The sequence below is a fragment of the Talpa occidentalis genome, unplaced genomic scaffold (genome assembly GCF_014898055.3).
Source record: "Talpa occidentalis isolate TD23 unplaced genomic scaffold, MPIMG_talOcc4v2.1 talOcc4.10, whole genome shotgun sequence".
Classification (NCBI taxonomy): Eukaryota; Metazoa; Chordata; class Mammalia; order Eulipotyphla; family Talpidae; genus Talpa; species Talpa occidentalis.
This window is the reverse complement of record NW_023600993.1, coordinates 34,422,702-34,442,748: the sequence shown is the minus strand read 5'-3', so window position 1 is coordinate 34,442,748 and position 20,047 is coordinate 34,422,702. Positions and strand designations below refer to the sequence as shown.

Sequence of the window (20,047 nt, the reverse complement as noted above, 5' to 3'; positions counted from 1 at the left end):
AGGGGATGTTTGCCAGGCTCCCTACCTATGGGAGCCTGGCAAGCAGGAACTACCTCATGCTGCTGGCCTTTTAGGGCAGTGTGGGCAACTAGTGTGGCCTATGCGTGCCTGCAGCTTTAACACCCTCCACATTTTCCCTGTATACAAACACCAGGTTACCCAAGGCCTGCTTTAAGGTGGACTGACTGCTGCAGTATAAATTAGGATCATGGCAGACTGAGGGTTCCCAGAAGCTAGGGAATCCAGGAGGAGAGCGCTCCGGGGCTTTCCGGGCAGGAAAATGCTGGGGATGATGCCTGGCCTAGACTAGGGGCTGTGGGGACCACCTTAAGCGAGAGGCCGTGCCCCGCCCATCCTGGGTTTGTGCACGCTTAGGAGGCCCCGCTGCGGGCGGCAGGTGGGTCCAGAGAGCAAGCTCCCAGCTCCAGCCTGTCGAGCCTCCCAGGCTAGGCCAAGCTCCAGCCCAGGCTCCGCCCCGTATGGAGGGGCGTCTGAGGGCGGGGCGTTCCGCCCCACACCCGGGACTCACCGCGCCACTGCAGCCCAAGGCCAGGCCTCCCTCCTCGGTAGAAGCGTTCCCTTTAAGTCTGGTCAGAAGGCAGCCTCAACTCTCGCGGGATCCGAGGTTCCTATTATCGCGAGAGGGGCATTCGGCACCCATTGGCTGTGAGGGTTGAATGTAAGATGGCGCCCAGGGAGCTGTGAGGAGAAAATCCTGTCGGTGTTGGAGCGGCTACGGCAGAACCGGGGCCCCGAGCGGTGCGGCGGGGCCGGCGGGTAGAGCGGCAGCGCGACGGCGGCGACGTCGCCGGGTGAGGACTCCAGTGGGGGCAAGGATGCGGCGAGGCTGCGGGCCTAAAACAGCGGGCCCACCCCACACAACGGCGGGCGGGGGCGGGCGGGCCGCTACCGCTGGGCCCAGGAGACCTCGGGGCGGTTCCGGAGCGGAGAACGTCCCTGGGCTCGCGCGCCCCCGCCCCTTGGGTGGGGGAGGGGCTGGTCGGGGTTTTGGGTGGGCGCGGCGCGGGAACGCGCGCTGGTGCTCGCGCTGGCCGGGCTTGTTTATGCGCGCGCGCGCGTTGTGCGGCTCTCCTAGTGCGCGTGGCCGCCGACGTGCGCGTTCTTGGCCCGGATATCGGCTCCTGGAGCTACGGCCCGTGAGCAAGAGCGGCTTTCTGAGGCGCGCGTCCGCCCGCGACCCCCGGCTTCGGGGCGCGCGCTGTGCTGTTGGGTGGCGGCGCCGCCGCGAGAGCGCGCAGGACACCCCTGCTGAGCCGAGGGGCGGCGGGCGGGCGGCTCTCTGTGAGGATGGCTCGGGTTGGGCCCTTCCTGCTCTGGTGACGTCCCCAGACCACTGTGGCCTAGGCCTGGGGAGAAACCAACCGGCTTTGCGGTCTGGCTTTCGGCCCCGCTCTTCTCCGAGGAGGGCGAGATTGCTCGTTCTCCTCTAAGAATGCGGTGACCCCGAGGACCATGTACTGGGTGGGTGCTTGGAGAGAGGGTTGCAGTGCTTATGAAACCGAACCATGTTAGTTTGCGAGAGCAGCGAGCCCCCTTGAGTTTCCATACCTTGTTCTGGTGCTTTGTGCTGGGGAGGGGCGGGGTGGCGTGGGGTGGGGGGTTGGCGGCGGGGGGGGGGGGGTGTGTGTGTGGGGTGTGTGTGTGTGTGGGGGGGTGGGAGATTAATACAGGAAGGCATACAGTGTTACTTGCTTTCTTGTCTTTAGAAAGTAGTTATTCCATAAGCGCAGTTCCCACACGTCACCTTTGCGCTCGGGAAGGGGACGTTGTGAAACTACCCAAGCTGTAAAATATTACTTCAAATCCTTAATGCAGTCTTTTCTTCTGTGCGAGTGGGAGGGGCTTACTTGTTTGTACTCAGACTAAGGACCCGCAACTTGCACAAAAAGTTGCCCAGAACAAAACTGAACAACCTGAAATGCTTTGCAAAATTCCCCATCAGAAATTCCTAAAATCTGTCGCTGTATCGCTGCATAAGCACCTTTAATACAGAGTTTCCATCCTTTTCAGCTAGATTTTTTTTTTTTTTAAAATCCCAGTCCTGTGTTCTCGTGCTAGCGGAGTTCTGGCATTGCCCTAGAGAAATAATGCACCCTAAGGCAAAACATTGCTAATGTATGTTTTGTAGTCTTGCTTCATTAAGTTTAAGGAAAAAGGCTAAGAATAAGTAAAATTAGAAATCAAATCAGATAATGGTGGGGGTAGTTCTTTCTAATGCTGTATTATTTTAATAACAAAGTTAAAGCATAAAAAGAGGCTGAGGATGGAAGGAACTTCTTTGTTCTATCTTCTTCAGAATGTTACAAGTCTTAAGAACTCAGGACAAGCAACAGAAATACATGCAACATGGTGACTGGTGAGTTAAAATGTTCATATGCTGGGAGTATGTGTGCAGTTGTTTCCTGGTAATATTGAAACATTACAAATCCTGTCAGTCATTCTGGGTACTGTCTGCCAGAAACTACTAGGCGCTGGAAAATTGAGAAGAAATTTGCTGTGGGAGAACTGCATCTTTGCATTCAGCCATACTTTGCTGCTTGAACAGTTTTTAAAATATAAGTCAGAACAACGTTTAGGCTTTAGCATGACAAGGCATCAGCTGTTCTAAGACCCTAAATGGTTCAAAGAAAAGCAGTCAAGTTGAACTAGATTACACTTAATCGTTCAATACACCTTTTGGACTTGCTTGTTCTGGAATATCTTTGTGTTTATTAAGTTTTAAATCTGTATTTTAAGTTGGTGCTTGTAGATAATATTTTTTGTAAGCTCATTAAGATTTACCTAATAGATGGCCTACTTTTAGTACCCTGTGATGAAAAATTTGTGTACCTCTCATCAACCCTTCTGCCTTTCCACATCCCCTTTCAGATTATATTGCCATTTCAAACAAAAGAGCAAGTAGTGATTGAAGATTGCAGTAAATTTGAATTGCTCTAAAAATGTAGCCTCGTCAGGGGATTTAGGTGTGGCTTTCTTCCATTATGACAACTTCAGAATCAGGGATGTCTTCCTTCAAGTTGCATGCCTTTTAATTTAATCAGTTGCGATTAGACCTTGCCACACTCTTCTTGCTTGTCTACTTGTTAAATGACCACCTTATCCAGTAAGGGTTTCTAACTTCTCATCTTCCCAATGAGGTGCTAAAGGAACACCTGTTCATTTCTGTTACTTTGTATATATATTTGCCCTATACTTTGTTGCAGACATGACATGTTAAGTCCTCTCCAGGCTTCACTTAAATGCTTCATTTGTTTTTATCTCTTTGGATTGTCACTTCTGATTGTGGATGCATGAAGGAATGATACATCAACTTACTGGTTTTCTGAAAGGGGGAGAGAATGGTCTTTTGGTCTCACACTTTAGACCACGGTAAAACTGTAGGAAGAGCTGTTTAGACTGTGCAGAAAGCTCTTTTTATTATTTTTATTGTTATTATTATTTTAAAGATTTATTTATTTATACAAGAACTGGGATACAGGTCAGAGGCGCAGGAGGGTGAGAGAATCCACCAGAAAGAGCAGGGAGCAGAACAGGTAGATAGACCCAGGACACTGCTGAGGGGAGCAGCGGGTGAGACAGGAGAGGTCTGCCACTCCATGTGGGTTTCTCCCTGACCAATAGGAAATCAAGTTCGCGCTGCAGAGGCTGTGCACAGCTTCACAGCACAGCGCTCAAACCGCTATGCCGCTGGGGAGGCCCTTATTATTTTTAAATTTGTGAAATGTTTATATATAAATTCATATGCTCTGTATATAATTTAATTAATCTAATTTTAAAAAGTGAACCATTGTTTAACTATCACCTTTTCAAGAAATAGAATATTGCCAGAATCCCTGAACCCTTCGTTAATCCTTTCCTGGTCATAGCTTCTTAACTCATAGAAACAACTGCTATTCTAACTTCAATAATGATAATGTTCTTTGTTTTTCTTTTTAGTTTCACCGTCTTTATATCCATCACCAGTGTTGTTTTGTTTGTTTTTTTCATTTTCAATGAAATCATGCTGTATTTTGCATTTTAGCATTGTGAAGTTGATTCACATAGTGTGCGTTACTAGTTCATCTCCATTTCTGTATAGTATTCTAGTATACGAATGTACCATAATTTATTTTGCTATTGATAGGTTTTTTTTTTTACAGATTTATTTATTTATGTATACAAGAGTTGGGGTGCAGGCCAGAGATGGGGGGGCATGAGAGGATTTAGCAGAGACAGAGTGGGGAGCAGAATAGGCAGATGTACTGAAATACACTGCTGAGGGGAGCAGCGGGCAAGACAGGAGACGTCTACTGCACCATGTGGGTCACCTCCCTGGCCTGGAATCGATCTCATTCTGCAGTGGCTGAGGATAACTTCATAGTGCTGTGTCTTAACCCCTTGCGCTACCAGGGAGGCCCCTGATAGATATTTAAATTAAATGTTTTGGGGTTATTATTAACAATGCTGCTGTGAACATTCACGTGTAAGTATCTTTGTATATGTGTGTGTCATATATATCTAGGAATCAGTCTTTGGTAGGAATGTGACCTTAAATTCCCAGTTGAAAGTGAGTTGTCCAAAAATAGAACCCATGGTGAAACTGCCCCTATATAGGGGTTTCTCTGGTGAGGCTTGGGGCAGATAAATGGCTAAATAGAATAATTTCTATTACAAACCCTAGAGTGGGTTAATATAGAGTCACTGCCACCACTGCCTATGATCGATTCCTGTCTGGGAGACCATATCTGACAACCTGAAATTGGGATAACAGTATGTTTAGCAATAGGAAAATGTCTCCCAATGTGCTTTGAATTAACACCATGTGTTAATTAGAACAAATGCATTTCCATAAAATGGATATCATTTTTTTCCCCATGGGAAACAAGACATAGTCAAAAACCAGACTTAGTAAGCTATTAGAAGCCATTGCTAGAGTATATGTGAGCCTTGAGAGGGACAAGAACATGACTATTGGATAAACAGAAAGAGGCACGGCTCTGAGGCTGCTCCAGCGTCTTCTCTTAGTTCATCATGTATTCAGGAGTCATTCTGCAAAGCTGCATGGAGAACTGGGAACAGGTATCTCATATGAGGGGACCCAAGAAAGGGTGATTCTGGTGAGTGCTTAGGTCTTCCCTTTGTTGTCGAAATGTCGAAAGAAAGAAATCAGCAGACAGGCCTGTTCTGGGATAACTTTGTCTGTGATACTATTTAATGTGCTAGTAACAAATTAATAAAAATAATGATTTTCATATATTGAGGGCCTATTTTTTGTCAGGAGAAGGAGGTAAAGGGAAATACCAGTGATCAATGTGTGCATACAAGTGAAAATTTCCGGGGTCTGTAGGTGGGAGACTGGATTGTCTCTTTATTGTTTTGCAAAGCAGCTATGCTTAAAGTATTCAGAAGCAAATGCTTGTTTACAGACTTTCCCACCCTAGTGAGCATCTGACTGTTTCTTTTTTTTTTTTTCCATTTGTGATTCCGAGAAATTGTGAGTGTTCAGCTGTCTCTCCGGCTTCATGTTTTTCAGAAATACTTTATTATTTTTTATTTTAGTACTTTTTTCTTACATCGTTGTTAATTTTTCGACAATATATGATTTCTCCCCCAGGTGTGGTCACCATAGTTCTCCCATCACCAAAACACTCGATGTCCATCACCATAGCTGCTTGTGCTCTTCTACCACCCCTGTTTCGCCCCTCCCCCTCTCCTGGATGCCTCCTATCTGTGGTCAGCATTGACTTTTCTTGTCTGGCACTTTGTTTAGTTTATTTATATTCAACATATAAGTGAAAACATCTGATGTTTATCTTTTTTCTTCTAACTTAAGAAATATTTTAGTTAATTTATTTAACGCTCTCACTAAATCTTTGACTTGGAGCTAATTAAGAATCTTGCTTCTTTCAGGGTCATAGAGAGTAGTTTTTTTAAGTTTATCCAAAAATTTTTTTTAGAAGATTTATTTATTTATTTATACAAGCACTGGGTACAGTCAGAAGCGCGGGAGGGTGAGAGAATTCACCAGAGCCAGAGCAGGGAGCAGAGCAGGCAGAAGGACCAAAGTATACTGCTGAGGGGAGCAGCGGGCAGTAGGAGAGGTCTGCGTGCCATGTGGGACCCTCACCTGGTGGCCAGGAAGCTGCCGAGGCTGTGGGCAGCTTCGCAACCCAGCGCTCGACTCCTGTGCCACCAGGGAGGCCCAAGTTTATCCAAATTATTATCAAGGGTTAGCCTTGTGTATCTTCTGAGCAGCATCTTGAAGCAGTCAGTAATCTTCATTATTATGCAGACTTCTGGTGGCTTGATGCTTTTGTCTTTAAAAAGTTTTGGATTTTGAGGAGAACTTAACTATAATCAACCAGAATGTTTGTATATCTGTTACCATTACTCTGGTGTAACCACTGAGCAAAAAAAGATTGCTTTTTAATTACCTTTTTATGTATATAATTAAACAATACTTGGGTTATAAATATAATTTTAAAGGTTCACCCATGACTTCCCCTGGTCATTAAATACTAAAAAAATTTGAGGGGGGGAACAGCAGGGAATCCTTCAGGTATTAACATGCGGTTTCAAAGTTGCCCTGTTAGAGAAAGAGCAGTCAAATTGCACACAAAAAGCTTATAAACAGACTGTCTCCCTGTGAGTTTGATTTATAATGGCAGCAGTATTTCAAGTCAGTGGGTAAAGTGATTTCAATAGTCTTTGTAAAATAATTAGACTTTTACCTCATACTTTGCAAAGTAGATTCCATATGAAGCAAAACATTGTATGAAAAATTGCACTGTAAATTATGAAATTATACATGAAGAATGACCTGATCTTATTGTAAGGAGGACTTCTGCTAACCGATAAAACAAAAAAGAAACATCATCACTGCTGAGAATTTAATTTTTCTCAGTATTTTTCATTACTCATTCATTAGTGTGAACTATTTAAACATACTTTTTTTTTTAAGATTTATTTATTTATGCATACAAGAGCTGGGGTAAAGGCCAGAGATATGGGGGGTGAGAGGATTCACCAGAGACAGAGTGGGGGACAGAACAGGCAGATTGACCAAAGTACTCTGCTGAGGGGAGCGGCAGGCGAGTCAGGAGAGGTCTGCTGGGCCACATGGGTTGCTCCCTGGCCGGCCAGGGATCGAACTCATGCTGCAGAGGCTGTGGATTGCTTCATAATGTGCTTAACCCCTTGCGCCACCAGGGAGGCCCTATTTAAACATATTTCTGGAGATTTTTTGTCCTTCTAAGCAGACCTTTTGTGTCAGGTCAAACTTGACTTAGTATACTTTCATTAGTGGGATATGTCAGTCCAGTGGATCAAGTAAGCAACTTAAAAGAACAAAAAATGTTGGCCTTGTCCATTAACTTCTTTCGTTTTTCTTAAGATTTATTTATGCACACAAGAACTGGGGTACAGGCCAGAGGTGTGGGAGGTGAGAGGATTCACCCAAGACAGTGGAGAACAGAACAGGCAGATCTACAAAAATACACTGCTAAGGGGAAAAGTGGGCGAGACAGGTGAGGTCTGCTGTGCCATGTGGGTCACCTCCCTGGCCGGGGAGTGCATGTGGATAGCTTCATAAGTTGCATCCTAACCCCACCCTGCGTCACCAGGGAGGTCTCTCCATTAACTTCTTTTTTAAGTAATCCATTAATTCCATTATTTATTTATTCTTTTCACATATTGATTTTTTTTTTTTTAAGATTTATTTATTTTTATAAGCACTGGGTATAGTCAGAAGCGCAGGAGGATGAGAGAATTCACCAGAGCCAGAGTGGGGAACAGAACAGGCAGAGTAACTAAATACACTGCTGAGGGAAGCTGCGGGTGTGGCAGGAGAGGTCTGCACGCCATGTGGGACCCTCACCTGGTAGCTGGGATCAAACCGGCGCTGCAGAGGCTGCGGGCAGCTTCTCAGCCCAGCGCTCAACCACTGTGCCACCAGGGGAGGCCCCAATTCCATTATTTATTAATATTTTTTAGCTTCCTGTAATTCAGTGGTCCTCAAATGATTTTGTGGACTTGTACTGAATCAGTCAAGAACCTCCTGCAGACTTAATGAAAGAAAGAAACCTCTTGGAAGCAATGATTTCTGCTTGAAGCCCACCTTGCCGTAGTAGGCCCTTAAGCTTGGATCCCTATGCAGGGTTTTATACTTCAGAGTCTGACCTACTTAAAACATGTCTAGCTATTGCTATATGTTTTTTATCATAGAATATTCCTAAGATTGCCACAAGAATAGAGAACAGTGTAATGAATATCTGTGTATGAACATTTATCAACTTTTATTCTAAGTTTTGTTGAATTTTTCCTTCTGGAAACTTGTTCCCACCCCCCTTTTTTTTTTACTATAAAAGCTGAAATAATAATCTTTGATACTTTTTGGCAGATAATTTTCCAACCATTCTTTCTGAGAGCTGAGTATCTATCTTACTTGCCCTTCTGCTGAGGAAATTATATTTGGACTGGAGTTGCTTGTAGTAACTTTTTTTTAAAAAAAAAAGATTTATTTATTTATTTATTTATTTATACAAGAACTGAGGTACAGGCCAGATGCACAGGAGGGTGAGAGGATTCACCAGAGACAGAGCAGGGAATAGAACAGGCAGACTGACGAAATACACTGCTAAGGGGAGCAGCAGGCGAGACAGGAGAGGTCTGCTGCGCCATGTGGGACCCTCTCTGGCCAGCAGGGAACGAACCGGACATTATTCTAGAAATAAAGGATTTGTTGGGAGCAGAATGGTTTTTACCATTTTTTTTGGAACCTTAGTTAAAAAAAGTTTTCTGAATTTTGTTTGGTATGAAGTGTTATATTCTAAAACTAAAAGATAGATTAAACAGACACTGTCCTCAAGAAAGTACTTTTCAAAAATAAAGGACATGAGACTCATTTCTTTTTCTTACATAGTGGAAAGTCAGAGATTTCTAATATTAATGTATTTACAAATAGAGGTTTAAAACTATCAAAATGAGGGCCTCCCCGGTGGCGCAGTGGTTGAGCGCTGGGTTGCAAAGCTGCCCGCAGCCTCTGCAGCGCCGGTTCGATCCCCGGCTGCTCCCCGGCCACCAGAAGAGGGTCCCACATGGTGCGCAGACCTCTCCTGCCACCCGCTGCTCCCCTCAGCAGTGTACTTCGGTCCTTCTGCCTGCTCTGCTCCCCGCTCTGGTGAATTCTCTCACCCTGGCTGGCAGGGGATTGAGCTCTCGTGCTGCAGAGGCTGCGGATAGCTTCACAGCATAGTGCCTAACCCCTTGCGCCACCAGAGGGGCCCCTAAACTCACTTTTTTTTTTTAAATTTTTTTTTTTATAGAGGCATGTTTGTTTATTTATTTATTTGTTTATGCAAGCACTGGGTAGAGTCAGAAGCGTGGGAGGGTGAGAGAATTCACCAGAGCCAGAGCAGGGAGCAGAGCAGGCAGAAGGACCAAAGTACACTGCTGAGGGGAGCAGCAGGCGGCAGGAGAGGTCTGCGCGCCATGTGGGACCCTCCTCCGGTGGCCGGGGAGCAGCCGGGGATCGAACCGGCGCCAAAGAGCGCCAAAGAGGCAGCGGGCAGCTTCGCAACCCAGCGCTCAACTGCTGCGCCACCGGGGAGGCCCTAAACTCACTTTTTTTTTTTTTTTTTTTTATGAATTTATTTATTTATTTATTTATTTGTTTGTTTGTTTATACATGCACTGGGTACAGTCAGAAGCGCGGGAGGGCGAGAGAACTCACCAGAGCCAGAGTGGGGAGCAGAGCAGGCAGAAGGACCGAAGCACACTGCCGAGGGGAGCAGCGGGCGGCAGGAGAGGCCTGCGCGCCATGTGGGACCCTCCTGCGGTGGCCGGGGAGCAGCCGGGGATCGAACCGGCACCGCAGAGGCCGCAGAGGCTTCGCAACCCAGCGCTCAACCGCTGCGCCACCGGGGAGGCCCTAAACTCACTTTTTTTAAAGGAGAAATCAGTGTTTAAAATTGGTAGACCAAGAACCAGAGATCTGAGGATGCTTAACTGTGTTTACTTTTCATTTTATAACTTCCTATACTATTTGAACATTTTTTTCTTAGGAAAAATGTATGTATTGTTTTTACCCCTTTCCCCCCCCACCCTCCCCCCGAAAAAGCAAATAAATACTAAGTGGAATTCTGCATTGGAAAAAGCTGATTTCTAGGAAGAAGTGTTGGTGCAGTTCTCCTTTATGCATTAGATTTCAGATAAGGCTTTAACCTCTTGAATTACTGAACTTGAAAGAGCAAAGAGAAATAAGGTCACTAGGAGAGTCAAGGAACTTCCTTTACCAAGTGGCATTTAAATGAAGGTTTTTTTAGTTTTATCAACTTAATTTGGAGTGTTTCTGTATTTCTGTTTGTTTAGACACCAGATCTAAGACTGGGTTTTTGCCGAATGGTTCTCTGTACTTTTGTTTTTCTTTTTTTTTTTTAACTTTGGCACATAGCTAGGATTATAGCATAGGCAATCTTTAAGCTTCAAGCAGTCCCTCTGTTTTATGGGATTGCCACTAATTGTGAAGGTAAATTTTGAAAAATGGAAATTTCAGTTGACCTCTGCTTTTTAGTTATGAGAGGTAAAAACTGATATATCATCATGGTGGAGAATTGGTTAATGGGTCTTCATGTAATTGCTCTTTTGTCCCCTTTTGAGCAGAAGGGTATGTGTAATTAGGTATAGAGTCACATGTTCTGAACTTACTGAGTCTGTATTTTGAAAGATGCTGTCTTTTTTTTTCTTCCCCGGACATAACCTTCTGAAGGGAATTCCAGCAGTAATGCACTTAATAAAGGGTAGCATTGACACATTCTGTGCCAATGTGGTCGGTTGTGGGTCATCTACACTGGAGTGGCCTTACCTGAATATGTAATGTAGGGATAGTGTGCTTGATCTTATGCTGTTCTTACTCATGTATCATAACATCATGAATAGCTTAATCTTGACGTCTTGTAGCAGACCTCCTAACTTTCTACTCTAAAAGCCCCTGTAGCAGGGTTAAGACACAGCCTATGAAGCTATCCATAGCCACTGAAGCACCAGGGAGGAGACCCACATGGCACAGCAGACCTCTCCTGCCTCGCCTGCTGCTCCCCTCAGCAATGTATTTCAGTAGATCTGCCTGTTCTGCTCCCCACTCTGTCTTTGGTGAATCCTCTCACTTCCCACACCTGTGGCCTGTACCCCAGTTCTTGTATGCATAAATCGATAAATCTTTCCAAATAAATAAATAAAAGCTCCTGTAGCAGAGAGAAGGGAGTGCTGGACAAGGGAAATCATCAGAAGAGAAGTGCAAAAGGAACAAGAATTAAATTTCAGAGGACAAGAGGCTATTAGCCTTGGATGGGTTTACCTTGCACTTCCTGGCCTGAGCTTGCTATGCTCTACACTCTATTGTGCTTGGGGTTTTATGAGAACTGGAGATTCTCCTGAGAGCAGTGGCCCAGAAATTTTGGTTTTAGATAGAATAAGGTATATATGGTGTTCTTTCTTTATGAAGAAATAGATTTATAATGTATTATGTGCATTTTTTTTTAAAGATTTATTTTTTATTTATACAAGTGCTGGGGTACAGGCCAGATGCATGGGAATGTGACAGCGGGGAACAGAACAGACTGACTGAAACATACTGCCGAGGGGAGCAGCGGGCAAGACAGGAGAGGTCTGCCTCACCATGTGGGATTCTTGCCGGCTGGCTGGGATCGAACCCGCACTGCAGAGGCTGTGAACAGCTTCACAGTGCGGCGGTCAACCGCCTGCGCCACCAGGGAGGCCCTATTATGTGCATTGTTAAAGATTTAGTCCTGTCTGTTCTGTTCAAAAGTAGATGAATATAAATTTGTATACTATACTTATACAGCATCCCACTGAAATATTGCTGGTGTCTATGAATTAATGGCAGTAAGAATCATACTTTTTCTTTAATTTCACTCTTGTCATGGATATGTAGCTCCCTCCCCCCCACTATAAATTAACCAATTACTAGGGAAAAGCATAACACATAGGTTGTAAATCATAGTTGTTACAAGAGCAAAGGGTCATGCTTCTGCTTGTTACACATTAAATTCCAAATGCAACAGGTACATGTGAAGCACCTACCATTTGTCAGCCATTCAGAAAGGACCATGGCGCAGTGTTGTTCTATTTGTTTTTTTTTTTTTTTCAAGATTTATTTTGTTTATTTATGCATACAAGAAGAGGGGGTGTGTGTGTAGGCCAGAGGTGTGTGGGGGGTGAGAGACAGAGTAGGGAGCAGAACAAGTGGATCTACTGAAATACACTGCTGAGGGGAGCAGCAGGTGAGAAAGGACATGGCACGGTGTTGTTAGAGCCAGTTGGGAGAGGTGGAATAATTACCTATATATCTTTAACACTAAACAGAGCCTAGTGAAAGCCAATAAGAGACTGATATTTCTAGCCTGGTGGCTCATGGAAACAAATCACTTTTCTAGACACTTGAGATTTACTGAGAGTCCTTTTTGGCAAAAAAGTTTCACTTGGTTTGTGTTACTCTCTTATCCTGCTACTTCTTTATTCTGGAGGTGGTACTGATCAAGAGAGAATGGTGTGACAGCAGCAGAGCACTAGTGGTCAACAGATTGTAAGATTGTCCCCCAGGTAATTGAGAGTTACTAACCACCCTTGCTTATTAATTTTTAAGGTAAATACCTCAGTGAAAAACTTGCAGAATTGATTTCTGAATTTTTGTCATGACCTAGTTATTTAAGGCACTGTTCCACTCCTCCCCCAAATTATTTCAGTAATGTTAGTTAGCATTGATGTAGCACTGTCTGTGTCAGGTACTTTTCCAAGTGCTTTACATATAGCTAATCCTCATGTCAACTCTGGGAGGTAAAAGCTATTTTATCCCCATTTTATAGATGAGAAAAATAAGATTAATTTGTCCAGGGTTATACAGCTAAGGAGAAATTGAACTGGGTTTCAACCCAGGCAATCTGTCTCCAAAATTTATGTTCTAAACTCATAAGCTGTGCTACAAAAGAAGATGAGCAGTATATGACCAAGTGGGTTTTAGGTGTTTCGGATGGGAGTGAAGAACAAATTCCTTCTCGGATTTTGCAGCAGGTTGGTGACATACCTGTCCCTTCACTGTAGGACATAGTTGGCTGTGGAAATAAAAGGTGTTAGTGGGAATCTCTGTTCTTTGCTTCCTTGCTATACTCTTCAGATGGTCACAGAGCATTTTTGCATGTGATTTTATTTCTGTCTAGTTTACTGCTTGGCTCTGCGGAGAAGATGGAATTGGCCTCGTGCTGGATGGAGAGTGTGTTTTCAGCCTGTTTCATCTAGTACTATGATGCATGCCTTTATTTTGTTTTCAGTGTGATTGTTTTATTTAAGAAAATGGAAACAATTTTGAAATGCCATAAATTGAAAAAATGAGGTATTCTAATAAAGCTTTACTTTGAATTCCAGATGTATACAGCTGCCCTGAAAATTCCATTCTGATGCAAGAGTGATTGCTCTGTGCATTTCAAAATATAAAAACAATAGCATAATTTTGAATTCTGTCCATTTATTTTTAGGAACCTTAAGGACTCTGCAATATGAATAATTCTTTGGAGAACACCATCTCCTTTGAAGAGTACATCCGAGTGAAGGCGCGGTCTGTCCCGCAACACAGGATGAAGGAATTTCTAGACTCATTAGCCTCTAAGGGGCCAGAAGCCCTTCAGGAGTTCCAGCAGACGGCTACCACTACCATGGTTTACCAACAGGGTGGGAACTGCATTTATACAGACAGCACTGAAGTGGCTGGGTCTTTGCTTGAACTTGCCTGTCCCGTCACCACCAGTGTTCAGCCACAAACCCAGCAAGAACAGCAGATCCAGGTTCAGCAGCCACAGCAGGTTCAGGTAAAAGGAAAATGTTAAGATAAAGCTTATTTAGTAGACCTTATTTGCTGTCAGTGTTTTGGTTATTAGGAACATCACATCCATATACAGATTTTAGAGGTTATTTTCACTATGAGGAATATTGTTTGTTTGAAACATTTTCTTTAACACAAAGGCTTTCATAGTTAATACAGATTAAAAAAATTTGCACCATTGGAAACTGAAAATACCACAGATACTTGCCATTTGTTTTGGAGAAATGAACAGTATAGGAATCAGAGGTCTTCTTTGAACTGGATTTGAATGTGGCACAGCCATGTATAACTGAAAGCTTCCCTTCTGTCTATGTCATCCTTGGCAGATCAAGAACATAGATGTTATCTCATTACTAAAAGCATGGGACTTGTTTTAAAATGGAAAGGTGGACATATTTTAGTTATAATCACTTAGTTGTGTGGTTCCATGATTCAGGTGGCCTGTAGATTTCTAGGTTGCATTTGCTACTTATAAGATTAAGAAATAATGCTAATTGATAATAAACTCACTGAAAGGAGAAATTAATAATTAATAATACAGTCTCTTCCAGTTACAAATACTGCTTTCTTGCTACTGTCTTTGTGATTGCATTTCATTTTGTCTTTGATGCTTTTTTTTACAAGGAGACTAGAAAAGGAAGTGGAACGTGATGGAGGGGTAGGAGAGTGGAGAGGTGAATCTGGTGAGATAGAAGATTTGACTATGATTCCCCTACCCCTTGGGAGTATAGGCAGGTATATTGGAAGAACATAGACTCTGGAGTTGCATTCTTCATTTTAAATTTGGCTTGACCTTTTTCTTGTTGATGTGACCTTAGTCTTTTTAGCCCTGATATCTTTGATATCAAATAGGGGGTAATGCTGAATGAGATAATAGAGAGGAAAGTGTATGGCACATGGAGGGATGCAGTCTTTGTTTATTCCAGTCTTTGTAAGGAAGGAAGGATACAAGAAAGGTAGAATAAAGAATACTGTCTTTTTGGTTTAAGAAATTTTACAACATGGACCTTCTTTGTCATAATATTAAATGGGATTTGATTTTTGACGCACTGTTTGAAACATTATGTTCAAGACATTTTAATTCAAGACATAAATGTTCAAAGGCAGAGTAGAATATTTTGTAATTTTAGGTTGTTTTAGAAAGCCATTCTAAGGAATGGTGTAAACTCTGAACTTACTTTCCTCAATCTTTTTTGCCCTGGAAAAATCCTTGAAATAACTGTCAAGACTTGGGGAAACCCCTGCATAAAAAGTATTTTACTTATAGCCCAAAGATCATTACCTGTACATTACCTTTATCAGCAAGTTTGAGAATTAAGTCAATAATAATTGTCAGTGTTCTTTTTTCATTTTTTCATTGTCAATGTTCATTTTTCCCCCTATGGATCTACACTTTAGCCAACTTGTTTAAATCTTTAAACAAATAAACAGGGGCCTCCCCGGTGGTGCAGCAGGTTGAGCGCAGCGCTATGAAGCTGTCTGCAGCCTCTGCAGCACCAGTTTGATTCCCAGCCGGCCAGGAAGATTCCCACATGGTGAGGCAGACCTCTCTTGTCTTCCTGCTGCTCCCCTCAGCAGTGTACTTTGGTCCTTCTCCCTGCTCTGTCTCTGGTGAATTCTCTCACCCTCCCGAGTCTCTGGCCTGTACCCCAGTACTTGTATAAATAAATAAATCTTTAAAAATAAAATAAACAGAAAAATATTTATAAAATTTATATCAGAGCAGTAAGGGTATGAGAGGATAAATGATAAACTAGTGTAACTTTTGTGGAAGTGAAATTATCAGTAGTTCTTAAATATTTAAGTGCATGTACCTTTCACCTTGTATTTATGTCCGTAGATATATGTACATAAGAATTATTTATAGCCGCATTGCTTACAGTAATACTAGAAACAAGCCCTCCTTCGTTAAGGGAAATGGCGGATAATGGTATAGTTTAGTGTGTTGGCCTGTGCAGCTTTAAGAGCAAAGTATATCTATGTACTTTGACAGATTGTTGAGTGTCGAAACTGGCTTTGTATCTGATTTTTAATATATGTAGAAAGTAGTAGTCCTTGAACAGTAATAGTAAATTGTGAAATAGTAATTGGGTTTGAGCCTGGGGTGCTGAGGAAAGCTTGAATTTTTTAAATTTAATAGGAATGACTTTTGAATTAAAAAATTAAAGTGTTGGGTCTTCCTGGTGGCGCAAAGGGTTAAGCACAGCACTGTGAAGCTATCCACAGCCACTGCAGCGTGAATTTGATCTTCGGCCCTCCAGGGAGCTACCCACATGGCACAGCAGACCCTTCCTGTCTCACCTGCTGTTCCCCTCAGCAGTGTATTTCAGTAGATCTGCCTGTTCTGCTCCCCACTCTGTCTCTGGTTAATCCAGTACCACTAAGTAAAGGATACTTTAGGATGCGGCAGTTCTCAACTTCTGCTGCTAGAAGGTAGTTTGCAGTGGCTCAAAGTACAGCTCTAAATCATGCCATCCCAACTTCCTTTCCTCTTCCTCTTGCTGGTGCATATTTCTTCCATGCCAGGATAGTCCCTGGACCCCTCACAGAATTGCCAGACTTTAGACAAACACAAGCTTAGTCTGCCCCAGCTATTTTATTTATTTATTTATTTATTTATTTTGTAGAGGCATGTTTTTATTTTTTATTTTATTTATTATTTGTTTGTTTTTTGTTTATACATGCACTGGGTACAGTCAGAAGCGCGGGAGGGTGACAGAATTCACCAGAGCCAGAGCGGGGAGCAGAGCAGGCAGAAGGACCGAAGTACACTGCTGAGGGGAGCAGCGGGTAGCAGGAGAGGTCTGCGCGCCATGTGGGACCCTCCTCCGGTGGCTGGGGAGCAGCCGGGGATCGAACCGGCGCCGCAGAGGCCGCGGGCAGCTTTGCAACCCAGCGCTCAACCGCTGCGCCACCGGGGAGGCCCTATTTTATTTATTTTTTTATTTTTAAAGATTTATTTATGCATACAAGAATGGGAATACAGGCCAGAGATGTGGGCAGTGAGAGGATTCACCAGAGACAAAGTGGGGAACAGAACATACAGATTGACTGAAACACACTGCTGAGGGAAGCAGCTGGTGAGACAGGAGAGGTCTGCAAGCCATATGGGAATTTCCCTGGCCGGCCGGGAGTCAAACCCTCCCCCCCCACAAAAAAAAATGACAAATACATCTTTTCTTGTGTTGAGAACTCTTAGGACTTATTCTCTTAACTTTTTTTTAAAGATTTATTTATTTATGCATACAAGAGCTGGGGTACAGGCCAGAAGTGTGTGGGAGGGTGTAGGGGGGTGAGGATTCACTAGAGACAGAGTGGGGAACAGAATAGACAGATCGAATGAAGTACACTGCTGAGGGGAGAAGCGGGTGAGGCAGGAGAGGTCTGCTGCACCGTGTGAGTTGCTCCCTGACTGGCCGGGAATCAAATTCTCGCTGTAGAGGCTGCAGACAGCTTCATAGGTTGCATCCTAACCCTGCGCCACCAGGGAGGCACACTTACTCTCTTAACTTTCACATTTACTATTCAGTAGTATTAATCAGTCATCAAGTTGTACATTATATTCCTAGCCCTTATTTATTTTATTACTGAAAGTTTGTACCTTTTGACCATCTTCATCCAATTCTTCCTCCCCACCTACCTCTGGTAGCCACAAATTTGACCTCTTTTCTATGAGGTTGTTTTTGTTACCTTGTTTTTAGGAAAATTTCACGTATGTGAGACTGTACAGTCTCTAACTTAATTCACTTAACTTAATGCTCTAAATGTCCATCCATGTTGTTGCAGATAGCAGGATTTTCTCCTTTTTTGTCATTGAATAATATTCCGTTCTGTGCATGTATATATATGCATATACGCATACATTTATGTATTCCAAATCTTCTTTTGTCCATTCTCTGTTGATTGTTTCCATATCTTGACTATTGTAAATAGTTCTTCTGTGAACATGGGGATGCAGTTATCTCTTCTTTAGCATAGTGTTCTTGTTTCCAGAGAATTTGCCTTTCTTTTTTTTTTTTTTTTTTTTTAAGATTTATTTATTTATTTATACAAGCACTGGGTACAGTCAGAAGCGCGGGAGGGTGAGAGAATTCACCAGAGCCAGAGCAGGGAGCAGAGGAGGCAGAAGGACCGAAGTACACTGCTGAGGGGAGCAGCGGGCGGCAGGAGAGGTCTGCGTGCCATGTGGGACCCTCCTCTGGTGGCCGGGGAGCAGCCGGGGATCGAACTGGCGCTGCAGAGGCTGCGGGCAGCTTTGCAACCCAGCGCTCAACCGCTGCGCCACCGGGGAGGCCCGAGAATTTGCCTTTCTAATAAACTCCTAGGTTGAAACTGCAGCTGCTGGGCCTCCCTGGTGGCGCAAGGGGTTGATCTGTGAAGCTATCCGCAACCTCCACAACACGAGTTCGATCCCCAGCTGGCCAGGGAGCAACCCACATGGTGCAGCAGACCTCTCCTGACCCCTCAGCAGTATACTTCGGTCAATCTGCCTGTTGTTTCCCACTCTGTCTCTGGTGAATCCTCTCACCTTCCGCACCTCTGGCCTATACCCCAGCTCTTGTATGCATATATAAATAAATCTTATGGAAAAAAAAAAACCCTGCAGCTGCTTAACTGGAACACATTCAGACTTAATTTCTGAAAAACTTAATTACTAAGTGAAACAAAGGATCTGGGAAAGAAATCATGACAATAAAAGAAATGATAGATCGGACTCAGAATTGACAGAATTGAGATCTAATCCCAGTTTGATGACTGCACAGAACATGTAGAAAGTAGTCTTTTCAAGTTGAAAAGTCAGAGTTCTTAATAAAAAAGTAACTAGCACTGTGCATATAATGTGATCAGGAGCCCAGAAGTATAGCTATTTTAAGTATACCTCTTGTGTTGGGGGTGGGGGGGGGGAGGGAGTTAAAAACTAGAAAAGGGAAAGGGAAGTTGAATGAGAAAATGATTCATATGTGAAAGTAACTGAAACTCCTAAATACCCCAAAATATTGAATGGGCCAAGATGTGGTATATACACAATGGAATACTACTCAGGAATCAGAAAAGATAAAACTCATGCTATTTATGGCAAATGGATAGAGCTAGAAAGGGTTGATGTTAAGCAAAATAAGTCAGAAGGAAAAAAAATAAATGTTGGATGGTTTCACTTATATGTGGAATATAGAGAAACCAAACAAACAGGTCAGGAAAATTTTACACAGAAATTGCTATCTGACCATAGATCTGAGGCATACAGCCGGGGTAGGGGCGGGAAAGAATAGAAGACTATGGAGATGGGTCATGGGTGCATGGTGGTGGAAGAACTATGGACTATACCTGAGGGGAGAAATCAAATACTGTTCAAAAATGAAAAACAATGTAAGAAAATAATTTTTAAAATTTTTTATTTTTTTTAGATTTACTTATTTATGCATATAAAAGCTTGGTACAGGCCAGAGATGCGGGAGGTGAGAGGATTCACCAGCGGCAGAGTGGGGAACAGAACAGGCAGACTGGCTGAAACACACTGCTGAGGGGAGCAGTGGGCTAAACAGAAGAGGTCTGCTGCACAATGTGGGTTGCTCCCTGTCCGGCCGGGGAGCTGCAGAGGCTGTGGATTGCTTCATAGTGCAGTGCTTAACCCCTAGTGCTACCACGGAGGCCCGAAAATATTTTTTTTTAAAGGAACTAAAATACATTGTGATTGGGCCTCCCCGGTGGCGCAGCGGTTGAGCACTGGGTTGCGAAGCTGCCCGCAGCCTCTGCAGCACCAGTTCAATCCCCGGCTGCTCCCTGGCCACCGGAGGAGGGTCCCACATGGCGTGCAGACCTCTCCTGCCGCCCGCTGCTCCCCTCAGCAGTGTACTTCGCCCTTCTGCCTGCTCTGCTCCCCACTCTGGCTCTGGTGAATTCTCTCACCCTCCTGCACTTCTGACTGTACCCAGTGCTTGTATAAAAAAAAAATAATAAATAAATAAATAAATCTTAAAAAAAAAAAAGAAATTTCACAACAAAGAAATCATTAAAAAAAAAATACATTGTGATTTATGAGTGCCTTCTAGAAGAAACTGTTTTTTGAATCAATAAAACCAGTTTCATTTCCCGAGAAAGGTTCCCCTCCCTTGTTGTATTACTTTTCTAGAATGTACTAGGCTTAGGAATGTCTTG

General features: G+C 43.5%; 1 protein-coding gene across 4 annotated transcripts in view; it reads left to right on the top strand.

The window, feature by feature from the left end:
- The first annotated feature begins 658 nt into the window (after positions 1-658).
- QRICH1 (glutamine rich 1) overlaps positions 659-20,047 on the top strand; it is a 40,129-nt gene continuing 20,740 nt past the window's right edge. Inside the window, exons 1-3 of one of the 4 annotated variants that reach the window (XM_054693940.1) lie at positions 659-812; positions 2,318-2,377; positions 13,548-13,877. In XM_054693940.1, the coding sequence (XP_054549915.1) occupies positions 13,569-13,877 (309 nt within the window). In that variant the 5' untranslated portion in view covers positions 659-812; positions 2,318-2,377; positions 13,548-13,568. Of the gene's footprint in view, positions 813-1,274; positions 1,483-2,317; positions 2,378-13,547; positions 13,878-20,047 lie in introns of those variants that run through there. The other 3 variants (XM_037528841.2, XM_037528846.2, XM_037528853.2) reach the window with 3 other exon arrangements.